Raw genomic sequence first — 21,051 nt, forward strand, 5'->3', positions numbered from 1 at the left:
CTCTGTTGTCCTTTACTTGACTTAATTAGTTAATTAATTTAAATTAATAAATCCATCCCTTGCTGACTTGATTGATCCCATAAAGCAGATAGTAGATCATGTGTCAAATCAGACAAACCACACTCCACAGATAAGGACACTCTGAACTGAGGTTGTGCCATTTCTCTGTGATTTTCTGCTGCTGGCTCAGTGACCTTATTTCACTGCATTATAATCGAATCCATTCATCGAGCAGCTGCCTAACATGGAAATGCTCAGCAGTCGTGACTGTGGATTTTAATGTGTTCTTTTTTCAGACTGCAGGCTACAGGAGAATTATCGTCACAGTGTGAGGCTGTTGGAGGGGACCACCATGTCCACAGTGGGGATGGGATGTATGGATCTGTGAAGGGAGCCGCACCTTATGGCTCAGGTTATTTTTAAAGTGCCTTTTAAAAGAGGGATGATCACAAGCTCCCTCTTAACTTAGTCGGTGTCATAGACTGTATATAAAGATGGACGACATGTCTTCAGTTTCTCCCACTATCCAGAAATGAAGCCAAAATATCTCGGATACGCTGTAATCTTGGTGGTTGGAGCCAGAGTCTGCACAGTAGTGATCCGGGAATGGAGTCGCTTTATCAAGGTCCCACCGATAGACCCACTCGACCAATTGCAAGTCAGTCTCACCTGTCAATCATGACATTTTAACTCGCTTTAATAGGTATAAATAACTAATTAAAAATAAGCTTTTTAAAAATAAGAGTGATGAGAAGCATGAGTGACATATTTGAGAGAAATATGTTTTGGTCCATGTCTCGGTGGAGGAAGCCGGATTTCTGATCTATTCTGCAGTCAACCACCAGGAGGTGATCAAAACACTGACTGTCACTGTCATGTTATCAATTTTGATATCCAGTTTATGCCATAAATACACATTATGTTGCTGTAGTGCCACCTATAGGTGAAATATCACCTACGTTTACAGGGTGACCTCTATCTATTTTACACACTTTAAATCTTCAACTACCTTACTTCATTTCCCCAGTTAGATCCATGTCCCATTATCAACTAGGAGATGGGATTTATGAATTTTATTGCAGCCAGCCAGAGAGAAAAAGTTTGATTGGTCCATGTCCCATCCACTAACATGGAGGAAGTGGGACTTCTGAACTATACTGCAGTCAGCCACCAAGAGACAAGTGAGACAATTTGGCTTCACTTTTGGGGAGCTGTCATATTATATCACCTATAGGTGGAACACCATCAACTCTTCAAATCTTCAACAGCACTAATGGTAAATGGTCTGTATTTATGTAGCGCTTTTCTAATCTTGATGACCACTCAAAGCGCTTTACAGTACAGTTATGCCATTCGCACACATTCATACATCTATGGGCAGCACTTTTTTTCTATGAGGGGCCATTCGGGGTTCAGCATCTTGCCTCAGGACACTTCAGCATGCAGATGGGGAAGACTTGAGGAGGTGGGGTTTTCTGACCAATACTGCAGCCAGCCACCAGTCGGCTTCACAGTCGTGTTATTTTGGCTTCACTTTTGAGGAGCTGTCATGTCCTCCATCTTTATGTACAGTCTATAGTCAAAACTGGAATCGAGTGGAAGCCTGGATGTCCTCCTCAGTCCCAGCCTGTCTGAAGAGCAGGATCTCTTTATAAGAATGAGAGCTCTCGGGTTGGACTCGGCTCCGTTCGTATCAAACAAGCCTATCAGAAAGAGTCGGATCGTCCTGGAGCGTCATCAGTTCACAGCCTGCGCCGCTGGCTCGTTCATCCGGCACGTGTCTCTGCGTCACGGCCTTTAGCTGCCTGTGCGCCGGGGCCGTGTGAGGACAAGCAGCTCGGAGCCAGACACACGTAAATAAATAAATAAAGGAAGGAGGGAGCCTTGTTCTGATCCACTGTCTGAACACACAGACACCGTGGCTGCTCATTTAAACCCCATGTTGTTCTCAAAGGTGCACAGAGAGTGATGTGAACCAACCTGCTCCACACCAGCGACTCACCTGTGCGCCACTGACCCGGTGCGAGGTGTCACAGGCTGGGTGGTTTATAGAAAGTGTGCGGAGCCTCCAGGACATGATGGACCCAGAGGACACGATGGACTCAGTCACCTGCACAGTTCAGGAATTACAACACGAGTTCAAAACAACAAGCCGGGGACACGTCAAGCTCACTGTGCAGAGATAGTAGAAAACTGGAAGGGAGCGGGTTGGATTTTGAAAATAAAAGGCAAATGAAATGAAACAGGGATGTGTGATGAAATACATGCATTACACAAATTATTTTTTTTGGATTGATCACCATTTAAAAAAAACAACAACATGAGTTACATATATGTGGCAGCTTAACTTAAGTATGATTGAGGCTTACTTACTATTATAACTGTGCTCAACAGCATGAATAAGATGAGATAAGACAACATAAGATAATATTTTTTAATCCCACGCCGGGGAAATTCACAGCAATAAGAGAACTCCTAGAAATACAAGATATAACAAAACCTTTCACTGTTGAACAAATTATTATTATTGTTATAGACTTGCTTTAATTTTTTTAAGTATTTATGTCCTATTCATAAACACCCTATTTTTTTTTTATTTAACATTCAATTTAACCCCCCTCTGCAGGCTGTTCAATCATCATCATTGAACGTTTTATTTTGAAAATCTCCTCCGGAAGCCCGGCGTCTCTTCCTCCTTGTGCTTGACGTGTGGGAGCAGAGGGGGGAACAGATGAGGCGGTGGAAATGGAGAGGACAGGGAGGGGGAGAGAAAATGTTGAGGAGCAGACATGGCGAGGCAGCGTGACAGAGTGAGGGGATCTCAGGTCGTCTGAAGCGGATCCGTGGAGCAGGTCGAGCCGGAGCAGCGGAGCGAAGCGTCCGGAGGATCCCGCTCCTTCTTCTTTTTGCTTCCTTTCGGCTTCGCTCGTGGCTCTTTCCTCGTCTGATCGGAGCGCGCACGACGGCTGTGCTGACTCGTATCTGCAGGGAGAAGTGTGGACAACAACCCGCTGTGACAGGAACAAAGGTAGATACATAAACCAACAAGTGTTTACGAACAGACACTTTGTTTGTTTACAAAATGTGACGGAACAACAAGGCGCCGAAGTTCCACTGTCTCTCCGCCCGGTCCATTGTTGTGCAGCTCGTTTGGCTGCATCGTCCAACACACTGGGACTCGTGTGTTTTTCCTTTTTTCTTTTTCCTGCAGATGTGAAACAGTGTCGATGTTACCGTCGTATCGTGGCGCAGCGACGCGCATGGTTAACCAGCCGAGCTAATGTTAGCACGTAGAGATGTGAGGAGACAAAAGTGCCACATGGGGCTGTGGTGTAACAGTGCAGAGCTGTCAGTGGCGGAGGAGCTGCCCGGACATGCCCTTGGACACTTAAATAACCCCCCCCCCTCCTGCAAGGCAATATCACAAGCTTTATGTTGCTTGACAATATGGCCAAGAATGTTCGATATCGATAATTATCACGATACATGTCAAACCAATGTTTTTATTGAAGTTGATGCACCTGAGGGAAGGTTGTACTCAACAAAGAACAACTTGTGTTTTATTGTTATAGACGAAATTGCGATATATGTATTGCGATATTTTAATTATTGTTACTGTTTTATCGCTCAGCCCTATCATAAAGGGATAGTTCACCCAAAAATGAAAATTCACTCATTATCTACTCACCACTGTGCAGATGGAGGGGTGGGTGCAGTGTATGAGTCCACAAAACACTTTGGGAGTTTCAGGGGTAAACAGTGTTGCAGCCAAATCCAAAACAATAGAAGTAAATGGCGAGCGATTCTTCAAACATAAAATACCTACAGAAAGAAAACATAAAATACCTCCATACTGCTCCTGACGTGTCATCCAAGTGTCCGTAAGCCCCGACATTCAAATTCTACCCGAAATGGCGTAATTTATACCATATTTTTAGTCTAAATGTTGCTGTTGTCCTCCTCCCGCAGTACTTACTGCAAGTTCTCGCGAGACGAGATCAGCAAGTTACTCACGATACTCCGGAGAACTTGCGATAATGGCAGAACATCAAAAGAAATAAAGAAGTTGGTTATTAAATTAATAAAAACTTTATGAACAGGTCCATGTAAAGCACCTTTCATACAACTCAAAGTGCTTTTATACTATTGACTGATCAGCCAAGAATAAGGTAAAACAAATAAATATGCTGACAATGAAATGCCATTCAAGAGATTTGAAAAGCTGTAATAACAATATTAAAATATAGATTCATTAAATGGAACAAATAACTATATAGAATGGGATGAAATCATAATCATATTAACAGGTAATGTTTATAAACCATACCTGATCTAAAGCCAGGCTAATGAGATCACAGAGGGTTTTTAGTCCTGCACTTTCTAACTACTAACTGACTCCGGGATCATGTCAGGATGTACGTTCAGTTCTTTGTATGCATCATAACATTCATAATAACCTGCTAAGTTAATGAAGCACTGTGTGTATTCTGATGATCTGTCTTGTATGATTCAGTTTTGCTCACTTGGCTCCTCCTGTGTCTTCAGGTAACTCAGTATGAGTCGAGATGTATGGACGAAGAAGAAAGCCAACGCCAGTGGTGACAATGGTTGGGCTGAAAGGGTGAGTGTCGCTCAGTTCATCATCACCAACAATGGACAGAAAATGACCTCTGTATGAGATAAAAAAGATTATGCAGTGGGTATAAAAGGTATTTATATTGTAGCTTACTGCAAACTGGATTTAAATCACCTTACTTTATTATTCCACCTGCCTTCTGTTATGTTGAATCCACACATCCACATGTAAACCTTGTACTGTACGTATAAGATGGCCAACGTATTGAGAAATGAAGCTAAAATATCCCCAACACGCTGCCATCTTGCGCATTTGTAGCCGGAGTCTGCACGACATTGATCGCGGGGTAGTGGCGAGGTCCTGTCAATACATGTCCTCGACCAATCCTGAGTCGTTCTCAGCTGTCAATCATGTCTTCTCACCCCAGCAACAATCATCAATACCTTATTCAAAGGTTGGATGTGCTTAAATTCCATATGTGACAGTTGGAGCGCTGGGCCTCTGCACATGCAGGTGTGAATAATATGAATGAGATTGACCTTCTGTCACCGCTCTCCTTCTCGTGTGCAGGGCGGCTACATGGCGGCCAAAGTCTCCAAGCTGGACGAGCAGTTTAAGCGTGACGCCCCCAGGGAAAAACAGAAGCAAGGCATATGCTCCAACATCTTCAGCGGAGTGGCCATTTATGTTAATGGCTACACAGGTAACACTTTGCTACATACATAACTTTACATGACTCAAGTTTGTGTGTCTTCATCTCCTCATAATTTCCTCAGTCAATGCTTCAAAGTATGAAGGAAAGAGCAGCAATGTAAATGTTTGCCATGACTGTCCCAGAGGAGTGTCTGATATCAGAATATCGAATACACAAGCGCACGTCCTTTTGAGGTGCGTCAGTTGACACGCGCAGCACACACTGGACTAATCATACAAATAGAAGACATCAAGACTCAGCAGCCGGGACGAGCGGATCTGAGGAGTGACCGTGATGAAATTGCTGTTTTTCTTGGTTGTTGATGCACGTTGACACTTTGAAATGAGAAAGTGGCACAGCCTGACAAGAAAATGTGTGTTGAGATGCTGCAGGTGTGTGGGCCTAAATTATAAGCTAATGGCTGTATTTGTGAGCTGCATTATCTTTTTCTTGCTTCTCTTTTCCTCTTAGTGTTTTGTTTCTTGTTATTTGCGAGCAGACCCAAGTGCGGATGAGCTGCGCAGACTGATGATGCTGCACGGAGGCCAGTTCCACGTCTACTACTCACGCTCCAAGACCACACACATCATCGCCAACAACTTGCCAAACAATAAAATCCAGGAGCTCAAAGGGGAGAAGATCATTAGGCCGCAGTGGATTATGGACAGGTATTTATTATATGTATTTATTTCATGGGTTCACATATGATTATTTATATTTTACAACACAAGTGCAGTGCCGGTTCTAAACCTGTTTTGAATGGGCTGTTGGGTTGGTCTGTGGTACTGGTTGAAGCTGTCTCTCTGAAATGGCAAAAGTGACCTTTGAAATAAAAAAATCTAATTATCAAGTTGATCTGAGAGACAGACAGACAAACTCCAGTTGCCGATCACGGCTGTAGATTAACTGAATATGTAGAAGGAGACATGTTCAACCACTGACTTCAAGGTGCTGTTTGCCTGTTTATTTAAAGTTTATTAATATTGAATCACAGATAGATGATTACAAATCTCTGTATTTATTTTGTCTTTTGTGTAAAACAGTGTGAAGGCTGGGCATCTCCTGCCGTACCTGCAGTACCAGCTGTACACCAAACAGAAAGGCCCACTCTTCCCTGGCATGACGCTGCGCCAGATCTCAGAGATCGCAGGGCCGAGCAACGGGCCGCTGCAGCCCAGCGTCAATCAAAAGCTCCACCTGCCGCAGCACAGCGTACAACACTCTGCTCCCAAACATGACCACCCCTCATCCAGCTACCAGAATGAAGCCAACCCAACACCCAGCCACAGCCAACCTCAGTCCCTCCAGCGCAGCTCTGCAGCTTTCCTCATGAACCCCCAGCCAAGTCACTTAGCGTCCAGTCACCTCAATATAGACCCCAGTCACAGAAGCCCTTTACACACCCACTCAATGTTAAACCCAAGCAGCACAAAGCCCCCACAGTCTCCTCTTCAGACACCTCACCGTTGTCTCAGCAACCAGAGAGCCGGCCAACAGCAACCTCAGAGCAACACCTGCCAGAGCGGCTGCAAGGAAGTGGACTTAAAAGTGTGAGTATTTTGTTCATTTTAAATTAAATAGTTTCCCCATTAAATGTGAACATCAACTAATCACCTCTTTGTCTTACAGAAATGGATCCTTGCAGACCTCAGCAGATGTGATAATGAGCCATTCCAAAATGAACAAAATGCAACAGTGTGGCAAAGATCTTTACCCACAGGCGGTAAAGCAAGTGCCCCTGACCAATGGACACGTTCATCATGTTAATGGTGCCTTAAAGCCAGAGGACCTGTCTCCTGTTTCAGACGACCCCTCTGTCGACGAGGAACTGCCTGACTACAGAGTCCAGAGTCCTGATATTAAACCTCAGAATCCTCCGGTGCAGTGTCAGCCCAAACCCGACCCGTATGAGTTTCCCCACAGTCCTCCGAAGCAATCTGACCAGTGGCCTGTCTGTTTGGAGGAGTCCAGCTCTCAAGCAGCCAACGAGCAGAGACATAAACCACCACCACCCTCCTACCAGGAGGCTATAAAAGCCACCGAAAGCCACCTAATCCCAAAACAGCTTCAGCCATCCCTTCAGGTGGATTCACCCCCTGAAAAGACTCATCTATCCTCCGCATCTCACTCTCTTTCACATTCACTTGTTCGACTGAACGGAAGTCACCACAATGCCTTTTCATCAGATCCTGCATCTTTCAATACAACCATCACTGAGAAGCCGCCATCATCATCCTCGTCGGCGTCAAAGTCTTCACCTCAGCTGCAGGCAAAGACGAATGATTTGATCTCCGAGTTCTACTCTCACTCACGTTTACACCAGATCTCCACGTGGAGGACCGGCTTCTCCGAGTATGTCAATGAACTGCACAGCAAACGAAAAGCAGCAGGGGGCGCCTCCTTTCCAGGGAAAGAGCGACTAAGGAAATGTGTGGCACTGCGCTCTTCAGACAGTCAAGGTGAGTCACTTATTTTCCTCTATGTAAAAAGCAGGCAGATTTTTCTTGTTATTTTTTGATAAGGATGACTATGCAGACCTCTGTTGTCTCTCATCATCACATATACAGAGACCAGTATCTTTACGTGCTCTCTTCACCATCTCAAATATTTGTAATATCAGTGTCCCAGGTTAATTAATGAGGTAACCACTCATGACTCTTGATGCCTGATTTCTGTCCATCCAGATTATTTGGGATACATTTGGCACCTCTAGACGCTGAATTGTTTTTTTATGATTTGGAAAACTCCAATGGTGATCCGGTATGTGTGTGTTTCAGGTACATCAGCAGCCCCAATTGTTAAATCTTGTATCCTTCACGTGGACATGGATTGTTTCTTTGTGTCTGTGGGGATCCGACATCGACCGGACCTCAAAGGTACCTCTTTCTGTTTAAACGTTGACTTCGTTTATATATAACATAGGCTCCTGCTAGAAAGAATAGTGTCACATGTAAAGTGAGCTCCCCTGGTTGATTTGGTGCTTTTCTTGCAGGAAAGCCTGTCGCTGTGACCAGTAACCGTGGACAGGCCAGAGTGCCCCTTAGACCAGGGGCCAACCCTCAGCTGGAGCAGCAGTACTACCAGAGGAAACACACTCTTCCTACAACAGGTGAGACTGTCACACTCCACCTGTTTGTCCTGAAGAAACACGACTTTGATTATCACAGCCCTGGCTCAGTGTATTTCCTGCATTTCCCTGCACATGTTTTACTGTATTGTAACCTGCTGGACAAAATGTATCTCTCTCAGAGATAAGTGATGAGGATCTACATAGAACTCCATCACAACAGAGTCCTGAGTCACATGCCAACGGAGTGGACCAGGATGTTGCTGTTATGTCTATGGCAGAGATTGCATCTTGTAGTTATGAGGCGAGGTAAGATTTCAACTCACAATCGCATGCACCTCATTGCACAGATATGTTTTGTACTAAGCAGGAATATCTCCATTTGTCGATTGATTAAAAATACACTGAAAGCATATTTCCATTTTCCATATATGCTACACAGATGTTTAATAAAGAAATGAATAATAATCAGCATGTAAGTCTCGGTCATGAGTTTATTTTTTTGGCTTCAATCCCTGACTGAGTTGAATGTAAATCTGTTTCCTCTCGCAGACAGGCGGGCGTGAGGAACGGGATGTTTTTTGGCAAAGCGAAACAGTTGTGCCCCTTGCTGCAGGCCGTCCCGTATGATTTTGAGGCTTATAAAGAGGTGGCTCTCAGCATGTATGAGACTCTGGCTAGGTAAGAGCAACTCCCTCATCTGTTTTTCACTCACTTCTCTGTCGTTTGCAAGTAAAACGACCATAAAGCTCAGCGCTCACCACCTCACTCGTTTGTTCTTTGCAGTTACACCCATGACATTGAGGCTCTGAGCTGCGATGAAGTGTTGATAGACGGTTCTGCTCTGCTGACTGAGTTGGGCGTCAACGCGGATGATCTTGCTGAAGCTATTAGAGCCGACATCAAGGAGAAGTCAGGATGCTGCGCCTCAGTGGGCATGGGTGAGTTTATCTTTATACTGTTAAAAAAAGCCCAAAAAGGTGTGATTTAAAAAATTCTAAACTGAACGCTCATCTGTTCAGGCTCCAACATCCTGTTGGCTCGGTTGGCGACGCGAAAGGCCAAGCCGGACGGGCAGTACTTCTTAAAGTCTGAAAAAGTGGATGATTTTATCAGGGACTTGCCAGTAACCAGCTTACCAGGTAGATATACAGCACCACCTGCTGGTCATATCCATCAATCTACAGTCTATTTGCTTTTGTGTGTTAACATGTGACCACAGGGTTAATTTAACTTCGTCTCTCCAGGTGTTGGGCCTGTTATGGGCAGAAAGTTGGCTGCTATGTCCGTGAGGTCATGTGGGGACCTCCAGCAGTTGTCTCTGTCTCAGCTGCAGAAGAAGTTTGGACCCCGGACCGGACAGACCCTGTTCCGTTTCTGCAGAGGCCTGGATGATCGGCCCGTCCGCTACGAAAAGGAAAGAAAGTCTGTCTCGGCGGAGATGAACTACAACATTCGCTTTACAAGGGTTAGACCTTCAATGTCCCTCCTGTGCCTTCTCTTCTTCTATTTTTATCATCCTTCATTTCCTCCCTGTCTCTCTGTAACTCTCTGGTTCTTCCCTCTCACCAGATTGATGAGGCAGAGAGTTTCCTGAATAACTTGTCCATGGAGGTTCAAAGACGTTTACAAGAAGCAGGGCTGCGGGGTCGCAGAGTTACGCTCAAGGTCATGGTTCGCAAGGTTGGAGCTCCACTGGAGTCGGCTAAATATGGTGGTCATGGCATCTGTGATAACCTGGCCAGGTAAGAGGCTGTCATCCCTGTATGTTATAAAGGATTGATAACATCCTCTTTTTATTGTCTATTCTATTATCCTGGTGATTTTTATCTGTTTCCTGCTGCCAGGACTGTGATGCTCCCTCAATGCACCGACAGTGGTCAGCTGATCGCCACTGCAGTCATGAAGCTGTTTCATGCCATGAAGCTGCAGGTTCAGGACCTGAGAGGAGTCGGCATCCAGGTCCAGCTCCTTGAGGGAAATCACTCTGTCCCTAAGGACTCCACAGGCCAGCGGACACGCTCCATCAAAGAGCTGTTACTCGGTCAAGGAAGTGCTCGAGCCCACAACAGAGGTTCGTCTCGGGTTGTAGGTGCTGCAGACAACGGCATTGAACAGGAAAAGACTGAGACAGCAGCCTCATCATCTGGCTCCACTCCACATCCTCTGTCTCCTCCTGAGCCGGTCCCAGGGACAAGCAAAGACCAGCAGGCACGAACTCCGAAGAATCCTCGAGCACGTCTCAACTTCAGTATCGAAATCCCCTCCCCTTCACAGGTAAGGGCTTGGCGGATATATCTGATTCAGTCGATCAGTGATACAGTTTCAACAGTCTGTCTCTTTATGAATGCCAAGGTGGACCGTTCTGTGTTGGAGGCCCTGCCTGCAGAGCTGAGGGAGCAAGTGGAGCAGTCGTGGAGTCATCGGGACAGGAGACCAAACAATCATCGTTCACCGAGTCCACAGACGTCTGCTCCTCCTCCTCCTCCTCCTCCTCCTCAGTCCGCCTCTCTGAAGACGTGTCCGACCTCACCTCCTCGTCCTCCTGCCTCTGGACCTGCACTGAACGCCCCACCTTTCGGGACCTTGGTTCTGCAGATTCCAAACCAGCCAGACACTCCGGGAATTGTACTGGAACTACCAAACTTCTCACAGGTAGGAATGCAGTTTCTGGAGCATGACCGCTGTCGTGTTTCACTGTATGGCAACAAAACAAAACGCCTCCCACCACCACATTACTGAGTGCTTTCCTCACTGATGGAGCCAACCTCCACTCTCTGCTTCAAGCAATCTCTTGAATCTCTGGCTGCAGGTTGATCCAGATGTTTTCGCTGCCCTTCCCAAAGAGCTTCAGGAAGAACTGAAGTCTGCCTATAACCGCATAACTATCCAACCTCAGACAAAAATGTGTAAGTGCCCAGGTGATTTAGTTGCCCAGGAATGTCTTCTACTTCATCATAATGCATATACACCTCATTTTGGTCCTCTATGTTTTTCTGCAGTGGAGCAGAAGAACCCACTGCTGCAGCTCAAACAGTCGGGAGCAGGGACCAGCCTCGGTCGTATGAAGCGGCGCTACAAGAGAAAAAATGCAGCGAGTCCGGTTAAAAAAGGACCTTCTCCTACGAAGAGGCGTCACACAACAAACAGCCCTGCTAAAACCCTGCCACCTCTTACAACATCACGGGGATCAAACATAGTAAAGGTGAGTCTATATGGTTTCATACATGAAGATTAAGGTCTTGTTTTCTCTAGTGGTGTGTGCGAGGATGGACGGTTTATGGAAGTTCGTAATTTAACTTATCTCTCCAGTTCACATCTGTTTTCTCTTCCCAGACTGAAAATGTTCCCTCCGCATCCCCCTCAAAACCAGACATCCCAGAGTCTCTGACCAAATTCATCCCTCGTCCTGCACCTGCATTGGCTGGAGCCTGTGACCTGACGGATATTAAAACCCTCCTACGGGAATGGGTCACCTCCATAACAGGTAGACGGACGAGTGCAGCTCTGTAGCAGTGCCAACACATTGGTTGTGGTATTGCAGAAATAATCGCTACTTCCTGTTTCTTAGAACCCATGGAGGAGGACATCCTGCAGGTGGTGAAATACTGCACTGATCTGATCGAGGACAAAGATCTGGAGATGCTGGATTTGGTTATGAAATATATGAAAAGGTGAGCTAACATTCTCCATTCCTACACCTGCTGCTCGTCACTCCAAATCGCACAAAATTCAACACTGCACTTCTTTGGGCCCTTATCACACAAGTATGAAGCCAACAAGATGAACGGTTCTTGAGATATGCGACCCACATTTAGAGTGACAAACAGAGCTTTGATTCTGATTCTTTATGTTGCATGTTGATCTGTTCTTTGCAGACTCATGCAGCAGTCGGTGGAGTCCGTCTGGTGTATGGCTTTTGACTTTATCCTGGACAACGTGCAGGTGGTTGTGCACCAGGCCTATGGTAGCACCCTGAAGATAGCATGAAGAACGAGGGGAATCTGATTTCACTGTGTTACCTTCACCACATTTTGTTTCGCTACTTTGACGAAGACATTTGACGAAGACATCTGCAGCACAGATTTTGACACCTCCTCAATTGTGACGCCACTGCCACATCTGCCATGTAATGGCCTCACAAACACAAAGTATGAGACCCATGACAGTATTTAATGAACGTATGTACAGTACATTGTATTATTGCTCTAAAAGAGACATGTTACATAATCTGAAGGACTGGTAATGTTCTTATTGAAGAAATGAAAAACCCAGAACAGTGCTAATTGTAGCGGTTTTTGAAAATTCCTTGTTTTCCGTAGAAAGGTCTTTCTATCCCCAACAATCAGTTCCATAGGCATGAGAAATTTTATGGTAAGATTTCTGCTGGCAGTACTTATTTCTTACAAACTCAGTTCAAACGAGACCTGGAACGTTTTAATTTCCCTGGTAAGTATTTTCCATCTGATACAGCAGGCGACTTCCCCTATTTCTCTAAAGGAATAAATTGTGTCCCTCAGATGCATTTTAAGGTGAATTCAGTCAGTCCAGGTTTAAAATAATGACATAATCATCATGTTTCAACACAAATCACATTTTAGCAATTTTCGACTTGTAGCACTGCTCAGATATCAAAATTCTCCTATATTTCATTTATGTTTCTTTGGTGTTCGATGCGATCAACACCGAACTGTGAAGTATCCACTACTGCTGTGTCGTAAAAAAACGAAATAGACTCTGGTACAAGCAGTAGTATGTTTTTCTCTTTCTTGTTTGTTGCAAAAAGTGCCAAAACCTGTTATTATAAAATGTAAATAATGTTTTGAAAGATCCTTGTTTAAAGTTTTAAAAGAAAAGATGTATGTAGAGGGCTTACCTCTTGTATTGTTTACATGTAGTGAATTCTTAGTAACTGTCTTTAAATTGTAAATCTTCTCACTCTTTATTCGTTTGTACATGTTCCAACCTGGAAATCAGAACCTGGCCAAAGCACTTCATGTGAGGTTAACTGTTGATTCTCAGTAGCACTCTGATTCCGGAGGACTGGGGTTATGGCAATCAATAAGTAGCCTATGCATCTCTTTTTTTCACTAACAAGTAAGATGTCCCTTCGAAATAATGTGACGTTTCATATTCGCTTTGTACTTGGGAGTAAATCTTGGTTTTTCAATCTGTTTTCACTAGTTTCATAAATCTGAATATCAAAATAATGCTGGATTTGCATGGGAACGGGAGGTGTGATCTTCTGTAACTTCACTTTGCTGGAGAAATATGTGGCTACATCATTGTATTTCTTTAAATTGAACTGTTATCACGGCGATGATGGTGATCACAGGTAATCGGCAGATGCGGTCGGCTGGCCTTGTGATCTCACCAAGCGAGACACTATGTGTGTGGTTGCATAAGTTCGTTTAAAGCTGTTTCCCTATATGCAAACCAAATCAAGCTGTCATGTTTCTTTTTTTAAACTAGTTGAAATGAATGTAATTCATAATGTGCAAGTGTCCACTCGCTCATTTTCAAGATGTTGCTTCTCTTCACCTGTCATATCTTTCCAGAAGGGAATGGCCAGGAGTTCAACTCGGCCAGTCTTGTCTTCTCTGAACTGGCTTGTGCCTGACGACCTTAAGCTGTGAACCTGTTTGTAAGTTTTTCTAAATCTTGGTAATAAACTGTAAACTCTGTAATAAAGAATTTGTCTTTGTCAGTTTTTGAAGCATTCAACAAACTAGGATGTCCACGAGCTTATTCTGTGTTTAAGTAGAAAGTATTCAGAAGGTATACAAAAGCACTCACAGCCAGACTTATCGGACAGAAGCAACGGAAATTAGAAGACAAGAAATGTCCATACTTTAGTTGAAGTTTCCACAAATTTAAATCAGCCCTGGAAACAGGTTAAAGAAATTGGTAAAAACTATGGGAATTTTGGTGTAAACAGGCTTGTCTTGTTGATTCAGTAATTTATAAAGCCAAATACAAATGCAGTATTTAGATTGCGCTCTTTTAAAACATTTAAAATAATTTTCATGTTCACTCTTGTTGTTTAGCAAGTACTCATAAAAGATGGCACGCAAGCAGGAAGCTTGGTTAGTGACGGACAGGTACACCAGCCAATCCGAATGAAGTGATTGGTCGTGTTTAATACAGCGAGGGCCACAGACTGCGGCTTTTCTTCTCTTTCAGACAACAGTATTTATTGATCGGGATGTGTAGAGGATTTAAACAAATAAAAAAAGTTTCAGAAAACCAACTGGACCTTTAAAGTTGCATTGTGTAGAATTTAGTGACATAAAGTGGTCAGGTTGCATGGTGCAGCTGAACACCCCTGACCTCATTCTCCCCTTCCAAACTTAAATTTCTGTCAATAGATCCCTTTCACCTAAATCTTACACACTGGACCTTTAAGACTACAATGTCTAAATGCTTTTGTACGGTGTGCATGGAATTGTTGTGGGGGTTTGCACTTAAATCCTTACGACTTGACTATTATTTATGTGAATGCACAGTATGTACTCACTTTGTTCATAATTTAGATAAGATGATTATTTCAATATTGGAATCATCTGGTTTGATATTGTGTATTTCTTGGGAGATTTGATCCGATGTAGGGCCCCCCAGGTCCCTTTTGCCTGCAGGCCCCAAAAATCCCTTGAAATGCTCCTGAACTTAGGAATTTACTTTTTAAATTGTAACTTTATTTTTCACATAATGAAACAACTTATATGCACAGAACATGTACATATTTGTGAAAAAAAAGTAGGAGTAGAAAGAAGTGCTCTAAAAAAAAAAAAACCATTATCGCTAGGGGGAGAAATTTGCGAGAGTAAATGTATTGTCTGAACTCACTGTGAAAGGCAGTGAAGCATGATTTCTTACCTGTAAATGGACATTTATTATAAATGGACAGATTCCATATATATAGAGATATATCTATATATCGATATAGATATATATAAAATATTTATATATATAGAATCTGTCCATTATAATAAGATTAATCATTTATCATACTTTACTTTCCATGAGACCAAACAACACATTCCTCCAAAGTAAAACAACATTTTCATCAATATCTTCAGTAATAAATAAACATAGTTCGTGCACTTACCAATACGTATTACCCGGATGTGGGTAAGACGTATTACCCACAATCCGGTCCTCCCGCAGCGTCACTTCCGGTAGGATTGTTTGCACCTCGCGCATCAACCTACCAGCCGTCCGTCATATCTCCAGGTAATTATCGTTCGAAGACAACTTAACCATGATTAACACTTTTATCCACCATGACGCCAAAGATTGCCACCGACTCACTGTCTCACACGCCGATGGAGGAGTTTCCCGTCATGCCTGTGTCAACTTCTAGACTTGCGTGGATAACAGTGGCTAACTAGCGTAGCATGCTAATAGAATAATGCGTAGCGTGTTATGTTCATGCTGTTTCCCTTTGTTCTACTTGCTAGTCTTTGTACCCGGCAACACATATCAGTCGAGGGACGTGTGTTTATGAGCTACACGGGAAGTCAAATGAGAATTATGCAGTAAAGAAACAGCTACAATAACTACCCGGGGAAACGAAGCGAACAGCCGGGGCAGCAACGAGGCGTGTCCCGTTACCGTGGTTTTGCGTCCACCTGACAGACGCTGCTCGGGCTTCGTCTTTCAGTGTTTCTCTCTGCTGAGGGTCACGTCAGCCCCGATCCTTTTACTGTACAACACAGGCGTCCTGACACGTGGGCTTCGGTGTGTGTGAGCGCTGCAGAAAGAGGCTACTTGTCATTGTTGTCAAGTAGCCTCTTGACAACAATGACAAGTAGCTGCATAATTCACAGAGGCTACACTTGTAAACTGTGCAATATTCATTCTGTCGGTGCAACACAGTGGTTCGTGTGCAATCCATTCACTGTACATTTTCCCACACTGCGCATATTCTGTATATTATTTTTTATTCCATTCATATTTTTATATTTCCTCACATTTAAGTATTGCACGTTACTTATTTCTTACTGATTACTGTTTTTGACTCTTGCTGCTGTAAGATTGCAAATTTCCCCATTGTGGGACTAATAAAAGATGATCTTATCTTAAGTAAAGTGCCTCATCTAGAATCTCCGGTTGGTGAAGAACCTGTTCTTTAGTAGTGGCTAGCAAATCCACTCAAAATGATATTTCGACAAGGAACACTTCCGCATATGATAGTAGTAATGTCAACAACAACAATAAAACAAACTTTGTAGTGTTATGACTCTTGATGCTGTTATTTTGTATATTAGGGAAAAGCTTACTGTGGAGCTGGAAAATAGATTTAAAACAATATGAGAATAACTTCTTTGTGACCTACATTAAGGGCCAGTTAAAGTCACAGTCACAAAATATGACAAAGACAATTTAGAAAGCTTAACCTAGCCACGGTCACACCGTGTGACGAAAAATCGATCTTTGAGTTAGTTTTTATCTCCATCTTGCTGTGATGACACGCATCTCCATATGAAGTTGATCTGATGAAAGCCCTGGAACAAGTACATCAAAGTAAAAATGTGGAAAATGTGGAAAATGGCCACTAAATGCAAAATGGCGGGCTTCCTGTTGCGTTTTTCATAATGCCCCTTGAGACTTTTTTGTATGACTGGTCACGATACACCTGGGCTACGATTTGTGAAGATCGGTCGAAGGGAAACCAGGGGGCGCTGTTGAGCAATTTTTCCACGCCCATTTCAAATGACTCCAGAATACGTACATTTTCACCACTTTCTAATTTTCTGCAAAGTTTGGTAAGAAGTTGAGCATGTTAAAGCCCTCAAAAAGCCAATTCATTTGGGTTACAATAATAAGAATAATCCTTACAATTTCAATAGGGCCTCCCACCGTTCGGTGCTCGGGCCCTAATTATCAAAATGCAGTAACGGCAACCTCAAAGCTCAAGCACTTCCACTGTCAACTGATATGTAAAGGCAGCTGCCTTTGTTGTCACACTGTTTGGGGGCAGTTGTCAGTAGTAGAGTAGAACCACAGTCACAGATAAGCTCCTCACTGTATCTGCTCTTTATTCACGCAGATTCGGTGAAGGTTTTACACTGAGCAGGCAGCCATGGCCAACCAACAGATGGATATCTTATCAGCGGTTTTGGAGCAGTCGGCCAAGCTGATGGAGGAGCAGGTGGATGCACAGTTGAGCAAACTGAGTGAAATGGATGAAGATGAATTGGATAGACTGAAGGAACGGCGGTTGGACGCACTCAAAAAAGCCCAGAAACAGAAGCAGGTATGTGGATGTTGTCACTTAACTCTGATACTGTGAATTGTACTATTTAGCTGCATAACACTCCGAAAGAAGATTCAATTATCTGTAAGAGTGGTTGGATAATCTTATATCTGAAAAGATTACAGTTCAAATCTTATGTATTATTTGAACTGCTATTTGAGATCTCTTGCTCTGTTACTCACCTTAGTTCTCTGTTTTTAAGGAGTGGTTGTCTAAAGGCCATGGGGAGTACAGAGAAATCTCAAGTGAGAAGGACTTTTTTGGCGAGGTGAAGGAAAGCAAGAATGCCGTCTGCCACTTCTACAGAAGTTCCACCTTCAGGTAAATTATTAAACAGTAGTAATTTTATCAGTAAAGATACAAAGCAACAGATATACTGATACATTTAATATGGGGACAAAAACATTAGTAAATGGTAAGCCAGTTCACAGGTCTGATGATCAATTCATTCAGTAATTTATCAAGCAAAAGTGAAATGAGTATTTATATCTGAAAAGTCATTGCTTTTTCACTTCATCGCTGCTATTAGACATACAGGAAGTCCATGAATACTTATGGAGGGGCTGTTTGTGAGAACGCAAATGTCTCTCAGTTGCTCACTAACACACTAACTTTCTGGTGTTTTCTTCTTTACGATTTCTGTTAACATAATGACATGTTAGATCTTTTCCTACAACTTTAGTTTTGGTTTTGAATGTTGGTAGCGGCAGTATGTTGTTGTCATCAAGCTGCTGAACTTGTCTGTTTTCTCTCCCTCACATGTAGATGTAAGATCATCGACAAACATCTGACCATCTTGGCAAAGAAACACGTTGAGACCAAATTTATCAAACTGAATGTAGAAAAGGCCCCATTTCTGACGGAGAGGCTGCGCATCAAGACCATTCCCACTCTGGCTTTGCTGATAGATGGAAAAACAAAGGACTACGTGGTTGGATTCACTGACCTGGGAAACACAGATGACTTTTCCACAGAGATACTTGAGTGGAGGCTTGGCTGTTCAGGTGTTATTAACTACAGGTGAGACACAGACTCCCTCCTTAGTCTATTAAGGCCTTCATAGCTTACACTGTGACTCTGCTCTAATGTTTCTTTCTCCCGTCCCAGTGGTAACCTGATGGATGCCCCCACAGCAGGGAAGAAGTCCGGCTCAAAGATTACGAAAGTGGAGAAGAAAACCATCAGAGGCCGAAGTAACGACTCTGATTCTGATTCTGGAGACGACTGAAATGCGCTGATGCTCGTCTGGTTTTCTCTCGGGGCTACATCTTAAAAATCAAATGTCCAGCAGACAGCCCGCATTAAATTGTAGAGGATATGTTTCACTGAGCCACTGCTCCAGTCATCTATCACATGTCTCTTAGCCTCACTGTGTTGCTGTTGATGTTGTCTTTACTTTCAGAATTCAGAAAGTTTTCTCTTGAATTACAGGTGTACTCATTTAGTTTTTCCCCTGTTTATTTCATGTGTTTTCTTGTAACTGTGTCTCATGTTAGAACAGAAACCATTAATGAGAGTAAGTCATTGGAGTGCCATGATTATCTTTCAGCATCAGATCACATTTTCACGCGTGGCATTTCCTTGTAGCAAGAGTCTCAACCAATCCAGAGTTAATAAAAAGTGTAAAAGGAATTCTCTGCGCCTGTGAGTTTGTATTGGGCCTTGGCCGTGTTAGGTACTGTGATGGAAATTTGACCTGGGGAGACTTCTGAAATAAAGAGATTCGAGAGTAATAGTCTTTTAAGAGGATTTTATTCCTTGCAAGGAAGATCAGACAGTCATACAGTGTGCGATGAGCATTCTGCAGAGGGAATGACAAAGAAACAGTTGCAGGCGTATGCTTTTTATGCAGATACAATGAAAACATTTGTGTGTGAAGAGTTGAACTGTGTGTGTGTGTTTGTGTGAGAACTATGTGTTGACTGTGTTGTGAGAACTACTGTATGTGTTGTGAGATCTATGTGTGTGAATATTAGAATCCCAGGAGATAAGACACAGACACATGCTGAAGGCCTCTTGGAGCTCTTGGTGGTGGGAGACAGATTTGTGGCTCTAATGTCATCTTAACAGTTTCACAAGCAGAAATAGCATACATAAGCAGAGATAATATAAAGTGTGGTATATTGGTAACATTTTCCATTACATTCCTCCCTTTGATCATAAAATTATCACAACAGTATATATAAAAAACAAACATCGGGCCCAGAAATTCACTAAGATGCAATCTAGGACATCACTAACCTGGTGATAAGAAAGCAACTGCTGTTTTTGTGGAAAGAAAAAATAAAATACTTTACTGAATAATTGAGCAAGCATGGAGGGTGTTTGAGGAAATTGGCTTACACAGGATCATCATCGGAATCAGTATCAGTGAGCAATTCAGGGGAGGGTAAGAGCAGCGCATATTCATCGACAGGGGTTTTGATCATTTGAGTGGAGACGGATCTATCTATGGCCCTGACGATAAGGCCTCTGACACACGGAGTAATGCAACAACCACACAGGGATAAAAGGGTCATAGCGATGACTAACCCGATAGCCGCGGAGATGAACAATGACTTCCACTTACCAAACATGGAATCCCAGCAGGATCCAATATCACCTACACTTGCGTTACCTTTTAGTTCATATGACAGAAGTTGCAATTTAGACAGAGCGTTAGTGAAAGAACCATCAGGGGCAGTGTTATTAGGAATGAAGGTACAGCACATGTCACCGAAGAGATGACAGACACCGCCTCTATCGACGTACAACATATCTACTGCCATGCGAGTCTGCCAGAGAACATGGGAATTTGCATGAACTTGTTCTCCTAGCAAGGTTAGGGCATCTCTGGAGAAATGAGTCAAACGTTGATTATAGTATATATAATTGATCCAATCAGTATTTTTGTTTACCTTTATTTGTAAGAGTGGTTGGATAATCTTGTATCTGAAAAGATTACAGTTCAATTCTTATGTATTATTTAAACTGCTATTTGAGATCTCTTGCTCTGTTACTCACCTTAGTTCTCTGTTTTTAAGGAGTGGTTGTCTAAAGGCCATGGGGAGTACAGAGAAATCTCAAGTGAGAAGGACTTTTTCGGCGAGGTGAAGGAAAGCAAGAATGCCGTCTGCCACTTCTACAGAAGTTCCACCTTCAGGTAAATTATTAAACAGTAGTAATTTATCAGTAAAGATACAAAGCAACAGATATACTGATACATTTAATATGGGGACAAAAACATTAGTAAATGGTAAGCCAGTTCACAGGTCTGATGATCAATTCATTCACTAATTTATCAAGCAAAAGTGAAATGAGTATATCTGAAAAGTCATTGCTTTTTCACTTCATCGCTGCTATTAGACATACAGGAAGTCCATGAATATTTATGGAGGGGCTGTTTGTGAGAACGCAAATGTCTCTCAGTCGCTCACTAACACACTAACAACTTTGGAGACGACTGAAATACGCTG

At 43.1% G+C, this 21,051-nt stretch overlaps 2 protein-coding genes and 1 long non-coding RNA gene across 6 annotated transcripts; all 3 read left to right on the forward strand.

Moving 5' to 3' along the window:
• The first annotated feature begins 1,695 nt into the window (after positions 1-1,695).
• On the forward strand, positions 1,696-2,239 carry LOC117755274. Its single transcript, XR_004612567.1, has 2 exons — positions 1,696-1,853; positions 1,955-2,239. It is a non-coding gene; the product is annotated as an uncharacterized LOC117755274 (long non-coding RNA).
• Positions 2,240-2,893: 654 nt separating this feature from the next.
• rev1 (REV1 DNA directed polymerase) lies at positions 2,894-14,028 on the forward strand. 3 transcript variants are annotated; one of them, XM_034574918.1, is made up of 21 exons: positions 2,894-3,028; positions 4,546-4,621; positions 5,147-5,279; positions 5,770-5,938; positions 6,314-6,820; positions 6,900-7,729; positions 8,048-8,146; positions 8,263-8,379; positions 8,520-8,646; positions 8,890-9,018; positions 9,124-9,278; positions 9,360-9,479; positions 9,585-9,805; positions 9,910-10,082; positions 10,185-10,614; positions 10,693-10,992; positions 11,150-11,246; positions 11,340-11,542; positions 11,674-11,824; positions 11,909-12,011; positions 12,216-14,028. In XM_034574918.1, exons 2-21 carry the CDS (start codon positions 4,556-4,558, stop codon positions 12,325-12,327), a joined length of 4,242 nt encoding a protein of 1,413 aa, XP_034430809.1. In that variant the 5' UTR covers positions 2,894-3,028; positions 4,546-4,555; the 3' UTR covers positions 12,328-14,028. The 3 variants fall into 3 exon arrangements, with proteins under 3 accessions (XP_034430809.1, XP_034430810.1, XP_034430811.1); XM_034574919.1 differs by having other exon boundaries at positions 11,340-11,536; XM_034574920.1 differs by lacking the exons at positions 2,894-3,028; positions 4,546-4,621; positions 5,147-5,279 and adding an exon at positions 5,312-5,662.
• A 1,449-nt stretch (positions 14,029-15,477) lies between these two features.
• Positions 15,478-19,228, forward strand: txndc9 (thioredoxin domain containing 9). Of its 2 annotated transcripts, none has more exons than XM_034574935.1 (5): positions 15,478-15,577; positions 17,398-17,596; positions 17,799-17,917; positions 18,362-18,616; positions 18,704-19,228. In XM_034574935.1, the coding sequence occupies exons 2-5, from the start codon at positions 17,423-17,425 to the stop codon at positions 18,822-18,824; spliced, it is 669 nt and encodes a 222-aa protein (XP_034430826.1). In that variant the 5' UTR covers positions 15,478-15,577; positions 17,398-17,422; the 3' UTR covers positions 18,825-19,228. The 2 variants fall into 2 exon arrangements, with proteins under 2 accessions (XP_034430826.1, XP_034430827.1); XM_034574936.1 differs by having other exon boundaries at positions 15,478-15,570; positions 17,390-17,596.
• The last annotated feature ends 1,823 nt before the right edge of the window (positions 19,229-21,051 follow it).

This window comes from Hippoglossus hippoglossus, chromosome 21 (assembly GCF_009819705.1).
Source record: "Hippoglossus hippoglossus isolate fHipHip1 chromosome 21, fHipHip1.pri, whole genome shotgun sequence".
NCBI lineage: Eukaryota > Metazoa > Chordata > Actinopteri > Pleuronectiformes > Pleuronectidae > Hippoglossus > Hippoglossus hippoglossus.